The sequence below is a fragment of the Triticum dicoccoides genome, chromosome 1A, assembly GCF_002162155.2.
Source record: "Triticum dicoccoides isolate Atlit2015 ecotype Zavitan chromosome 1A, WEW_v2.0, whole genome shotgun sequence".
NCBI classification, from domain to species: domain Eukaryota; kingdom Viridiplantae; phylum Streptophyta; class Magnoliopsida; order Poales; family Poaceae; genus Triticum; species Triticum dicoccoides.
In genome coordinates, this window is record NC_041380.1 from 463,724,252 (window position 1) to 463,730,644 (window position 6,393).

The 6,393-nt window shown below is 45.2% G+C and overlaps 1 protein-coding gene across 1 annotated transcript; it reads left to right on the forward strand.

Moving 5' to 3' along the window:
• The first annotated feature begins 1,288 nt into the window (after nucleotides 1-1,288).
• LOC119279213 lies at nucleotides 1,289-5,240 on the forward strand. The gene is made up of 4 exons (XM_037560543.1): nucleotides 1,289-1,641; nucleotides 3,340-3,940; nucleotides 4,035-4,284; nucleotides 4,976-5,240. Exons 1-4 carry the CDS (start codon nucleotides 1,482-1,484, stop codon nucleotides 5,006-5,008), a joined length of 1,044 nt encoding a protein of 347 aa, XP_037416440.1. The 5' UTR covers nucleotides 1,289-1,481; the 3' UTR covers nucleotides 5,009-5,240.
• The last annotated feature ends 1,153 nt before the right edge of the window (nucleotides 5,241-6,393 follow it).

Consider the following 6,393-nt stretch of genomic DNA (forward strand, 5'->3'; position numbering starts at 1 on the left):
CACACACACACACACTTCCCATCTCGCTTTACACCCCTCTCGATTCGATATCTGTCCTATCTGCAGGACAACTCGCCTTTTATTGTCAATGCTTTTGTGATGTCTAGTAGGGACAACAAGAGGAGTGAGATGTTACATCATACACTGAATGAGAGGCAACGGTCAATTTGACTAGAACCATCTGTCTAGCCGCTGTATATATTTTTCCTTGCCAAGTAACACACTTAGTGATGATCTTGTCTTCAAGATATTAAAAATCAACTCTCTTGAGTTGTCTGGTCAAAATTGGTATGCGTAATATCTCACTAGGAAGACAATGCACACCAAAAAGCACCAAGGATGTCAACTAAATGAATTTCGTCGGACCTAGTGCCAATAACATACAAAATCCAATGGACAATACTAGTAAATTATTTGATGGTTGCTCGACAAACCATCATAACTGTAATGGGTAAATATTCATGCTGCCTTTAGCGAGGGGTATGCCCACACTGTTGACCACAATCCTCATCGATGAGCATTGGCAATTGGCGCATGCTTTCCCTAAGTTTGGAAATGTGACAATGCTTGATAATATTGTTCAGTTGTTGAACATGTTTTTTCTTACATGCCTACTCGTATCTTGTAATCTTGATGATACCTTGTTGAGTTAGTTAAATGTCTTTGCTTCTATTTTACTTTGTATTGTGATGTTTCAAACCTAAATGTCACATTTGACCTTCTAAATCCAAAGATGTACTTTGAAACTCAAGGTGCCAATCATTGGTATATGGATGTCATCACCTTCAAAATCTGAACACAAAATGAATTTTCGTTGCCAAAGGAAAAAAGAACTCAATTTGAAGTCAGTTAATTTTCATGGTGCATTACATCTATTTTAACGGTTTACAAATTTATGATAGTTCATGTTTGTAGGGTTGGACTGTGGAAATCGAGTTTCTACTTTGAAACTCAAGATGCGAATCACTGCCACATGAATGTCATCCTCTTAAATATCCGAACACAAAATGAAAATACTCATCATCAAAGAAAAAAAAGAACTCAATCTAAAACCAGATAATTTCCATGGTACATTAAATCTTTTTTGAGGGCACATTAAATCTTTTTAAGGGTTTTCATGAATCGTGACAATCCGTTGTTGGTACGGTTGGGCGGCGCACCGTGTGGCAGCCCCCGAACGAACGGTCGAAATCAACCTCCCTCGACCACAATCCGACCCGGATCCAGCATCCAGCCGCGGAATGGGACGGGACCCACGCGGCGTTTAGAAAAATCCGGAGGCGTGGTCGCGTCGGGAACCCGCTCCTCGCTTCTCCTCTCGGGGCTCCGCTTCGCCTTCTCCGCAGCGCAGCCACTTCGGGATCGGGAAGCGGGAGGGGAAGGGAGAGGCAGGCGAGTCGCCGTAGGCCGTACCCGGCCGCAGCTCCCCTCTCTCCGCCCCCGCCTACCCCTGCCACCCGTCCCTACCCCCGCCGCGCACGATGAGCTCCGCCCCCGCCCCGCCGCCGCCGCCGCCGCAGCCCTCGCCCCCCGCCGACGAGGGGCGGCCGAGGGAGGCCACGGAGGTGGACGACCGGGTGGCCTCCCACGTCGACCCGTTCCTCGTGGAGGCGCTCGACAACCCCCGCCACCGCCTCATGAGTACGTGCATCGCAACCTTATCTCTTCCCGCAATTCCCTATCTCTGTCGTCGTCGTCATCGCGCCGCTAGGGTTCCGCCGCCCTGCCTTTAATTCGCAAGAGGATGTGTCGTTCGCGGCGGGCTCGTGTGGATGTGCGGTGCGATTTAGGATTGGATTCGCGCTTGGCTTCTAGGGCTTCGTTTCTTGGCGTATTGCATAGCCCCTGGCGTCGAATTGGGGGCTCGATTCTTCTCATGCTTCAGGTAGCTCGGATATAGAGGATGTAATTGTTGTTCTGTAATTCGGGCGAAATTTAATCGAATTCCGCCAGTATGCCAATCTCCTAGGCTAGAACACTGGTGGCTTGCGCTTCCTTGTTGCTACCTGCTACAATGCTGATTGTGCTGATTTTGTACTCTCCATTAGCTAGTGAACAATACTCCTGCAGGCAGTAGTTTGCTCTGGTTGATATTGGTCAAGTATATGTGACTGTTGCTGATAATAGTGAGCAGATGCTTGCTTATGTGATCCTAAATTTCTCTAGAGATGTCCCGTGCCTGCTACTCTAATTGTTATTTATCCTTGGACATACTGCGTTTCCACTTTTCTCTACCTAAATGGTAATTAGAGTTGCATTAGATATTTTATTCTCAATTCCACAAGTGGCTGTTATTTCGGTAGTTAATAGACTCATGGTTTGGACCAGTATTCCTGTGTCTTGATAAACCAGCTGTATCCTGTTAGGTGTACAGACAGTGATGAGATAGCCATTATTGCACAAGTCGCTGCTGTAATTAGGAAAGGGCTTCATGGAGGGAGGATGGTGATTAGTGATCCTAATCTGAAATTCTCAACATCTCAATGAGGTCACGGGGATGAGCTTCTTTCACTTGCAGGCTGCGGCTGACCTCTCCTTCAACTGCTGCTGTTTCACAACTATACGTGCCTCATTTCCTTTCTTTTCAGTTTATGTGGGTGATAGATTAGACCAAAACCTAGAATATGCAATTTAGGGCCAACTTTGTGCCTACCACCTTCTGCCTTTTATTTCCAGTTTCCACTTCCTGTCCGAACTCGTCCTTAGCTGTGTGGGGTGCGCACCTTGGTCCCTCTGAGCTTTAGCAGAAATCTGCAGTCCTGGATGGAGTGCTCTCTTGGATGCCTCACCTATGGCTCTGCACACGCACAGCTTGGGCTGTCTAAGTTTGCATCTCTGTCAACGCTTTATACATTAACATCAAACAAAAATTTCTGTCAGTGCTATAGTATCATATCTCTGTGCAACAGGTATAGAAATCTACCTGAATTTGAGTATGTGACTCGTTTTAAGTTCTTCTTCCAATTCGTTCAGCTCTCTTGCATTTTATAGTGGTATTTGCAAGAATGAAATGGATTAACTTACTGCATGAATAACATGATAAATATCTTAACATAGGTGCTGTAACCAGTGTAAACAATTAATTTACAGCTAAACTGTAATAGACTGTATTGAAGCTACTTGATTTTGGTTTATGCAGTCAATTTGCAGCTTGTAAGATTATTGCTGGTCATTACAATTTCTATCCTCTTTATTATGTATTTACTTCTACCAGTTAAACTGTACTGTATTTTTATGTGTTCAGTTATTCTGGCTTTTTGTATGTATATCTATGTCATTGTCTAACTCTTCTTTAATCTCCCATTACCGTATAATCATTTTTGTTCTCCTCTACAACAGTTTTGCGGATGGAATTGGATATACAGAAATTTATGCAGAATCATCACCTGCATGAATTTGAATTCCAGCATTTTCCAACTTCTTACCTCCGCTGTGCTGCTCATCGTGTTGCACAACATTATGGTTTAGAGACTACAGTAGCAGATAGCTTAGTTGATGGTTCTAATAGCAGGATAGTTGCGAGAAAAACACCTGAAAGCAAATATCCAGCTATTGCTTTATCAGAAGTTCCCGTTAAACAAGCAAGAAATGATATTGAGGCAGCAGAAAAGCTTAAGTTTGTCATTTGTCAAAGGCCCAAAGCTTCCCAAAATGGTGCATATGGTGCTGGAACCAACAATGGTGCGGCTAAAACTGTTGAAGAGAGGATAGATGATTACAATAAGGCACGGGCACGCATTTTCAATGGTTCCATCCCTGCAGATGTCGTAGGCCCAAGTGATTTTGGAGCTTTATCGGTTGCCAGAAACGAACCGGTGAATATTGAGCCTTCTGTTGATGAGAACAAGGGCTGCACGTTCAATAGCCGTTCCAGGGTTGCTGTTTTTAAGGACACTGAAAAAGATCGTAGTGATCCTGACTACGATCGTAACTACAAAAGGTTAGCATGTGACCCTATTAAATTTTGCTGCCACCATGGGGTCTTAATGTTGAGATTACAAACCATCAATGTGTTGATGTGTTCACCTCTGCAGGTATGTTAGGCCCCCCGTGCCTGACTATGGCGTGAGCCCAGGCGCCTTCAATTTTGCCGTGCCTCAGTTTGTGCAGTATGGTGTTGGTTATATGCAGTCTCCTAGCATGCCGAGGAACCAACCTTCTGTGTACTTTGGTCAACCTGATTTATCGATGGGATCTTCTGGAACTGCTGTTTACCCACAGTGGCCTACCCCAGCAATGATGTACCCCCATTGCTATGACAATCTTGGCCATGTGATTTCTCAGGTAAGCCTGTTATATGATTCTGCTGAGCTTGCATATCATTTGTTTCAGTATTTAAGGATAATATCAAGGTTAGGTTGTCTAAGTGCGTGTTCTAATCATGCAAGGTAGCCATTTTGTTATGGGTTCTAAAAAGTAGTAAACCAATATATCACATGCTTTTAGCCCTTTACATAACTTGGCTTAATCTGGCTGGTAGCACTTTGTTATGCTCATTGCATCCAAGCAGGGTGGGAATGTTATATAACAGCGAGTTCTTCCTCGTCATGCCCAAGATAGTACTGGTAGTGGCCGTAGTAGTTATGAGTTATGACCCCGTCGCAAACAAGGGGTAGCTAAGCTTTTCCCCTGAAGCTTGAAAGGTTCTTGAGCAATCTGTTAATAAATAAGAATGTTGTTTGGTGGTATCTTGTTTGCTGCTGAATCCAACCTTTCTCTCTTTTGTTCCCTCACAATAACAATGCTCAATTCTATACAATGTTTGATTCAATTATCAAGTTTAATTTCGTTATATTGCTTGCCACAACAGTTGCTCACGTGATGGTCCTTTGGTGGTTTAGCTATTTGAAGTCGAAACATATCCTCCAAACAGCAATTATGGTCTCAATTATTATGTGAAATGTTTGTTAATTGTAACAAACTCCAACTTTATTTTCATGTCAACGTTCTGAAGGACCGGTTCTTAATGTTGCAGGTTCCGGTGTACCAGTCCTTCAACCATGGTTAGGAGATGCTACTTCATGGGATGTTGGAACAAAATTATTTAAAACCTGCTATGTCGTGTTGTCTTGTTAAGTGCGTCTATTTTGGAGTCAGTTTTTCCCATCATCGAACTTCTGGATAGTGTCAGCTAGGTGTATAAGAATTCTTATTATTGTTATTGTGCACTAATCTACAAACAGGGGCGCTTGTCTTTTGCTCGTTTACTTCTGTATTTGGTTAAGCACTCGTTTACTCTATTTGATATTCCTGTACATCACTCCCTGCTTCGTACTGGTCTCTGAGGGCGCGTACAACAATCCACCGTGAGTAGACCGGTATCTTAGCATTCGGGGTGCCACAATGTACATACAAAATCGGTAAATTTAAACTACAAACAGTATAATTTTGTCGAAACACAGATCATAATTTCCACTGGAGCATCAAGTAATCAAGTTACTAGGATTTGTGATTAGCTCGAGAGAGAAAGAAGAAAGAGTAGTCTGCTGGTAATCTGGTTGGTCCAAAGAACGATAGTCAGCTTCTTAAGTCTGTTCTTTTATTAGTACCTCAGCGGTCGGTTGTTAACTGACTTGTTGTAGGTTGGAGTCCTACACATGACAACAAACTCCTGTAATATGCTGCCTGCTCTTCAAAACCAAACTTAGCTTGGAGAAGGACACAATTACAATTGTCCAAAAGCAAATTTACAACATCTACGACCGGTTGCCTCAAACCAGTCTCAAGCGCTCGGGCCGACTAGCACCCCTCATATCCGGCACCATTCTAGGATGGATATGAGGCGGCCCGGGATGCGTCGCGTCCGCCACGTTGGACTAATGTTCGGATCTCATACGAAATCGCTCGGAAACCCAACGACCCAACAATCCGATGAGCGTCTGGGCTATTTAAGTCGGACATCGACCCCCAGCACTAGCCACATCCACTTCTCTCGCTCTCCGCGCCGCCAACTTGATCCGCTCTCTGCTCGATCTTTGCTACAACCATGGCCCGACAGAGGGTGACCACCTACGCTATGCTGGCGTCGGAGAGGCCCCTCCAGCTGCTCGAGGAGATTCGGGCTTGGCTAGAAGCTCGGATCGTAGTCGGCCTGCCTCGGGACTCTTCGGAGCCGAAGGAGGAGCAACAACAATCGTAGGCGGGGCAGTACCCCCAAACCATGGAGGGGCGGATCCGGAGGAGGAGCAGCGATAGTCGGAGCCAGAGTAGTACCCCCAACCCATGGAGGGGCGGATCCGGAGGAGGAGGACGCGGTGGGGCCGGAGCCACCTAGGGGTTTTGCCATTGAGGAGACCATGACAAAGTCTAAGGTCGCCCAAGCGGAGGAGGCGGCGGAACGCCATCCTGGAGTCCATCCAACAGAAGCCTCGGTGGAGGTCAACCGGCGCTTCC

What these genes read in the sequence shown, in the direction of transcription:
- LOC119279213 (XM_037560543.1), top strand. Translation starts at nt 1,482, where the DNA reads ATGAGCTCCGCCCCCGCCCCGCCGCCGCCGCCGCCGCAGCCCTCGCCC. An exon ending in TACGATCGTAACTACAAAAG is followed by an intron (nt 3,941 to 4,034) that starts GTTAGCATGTGA and finishes TCACCTCTGCAG; the next exon opens with GTATGTTAGGCCCCCCGTGC. An exon ending in TTGGCCATGTGATTTCTCAG is followed by an intron (nt 4,285 to 4,975) that starts GTAAGCCTGTTA and finishes TTAATGTTGCAG; the next exon opens with GTTCCGGTGTACCAGTCCTT.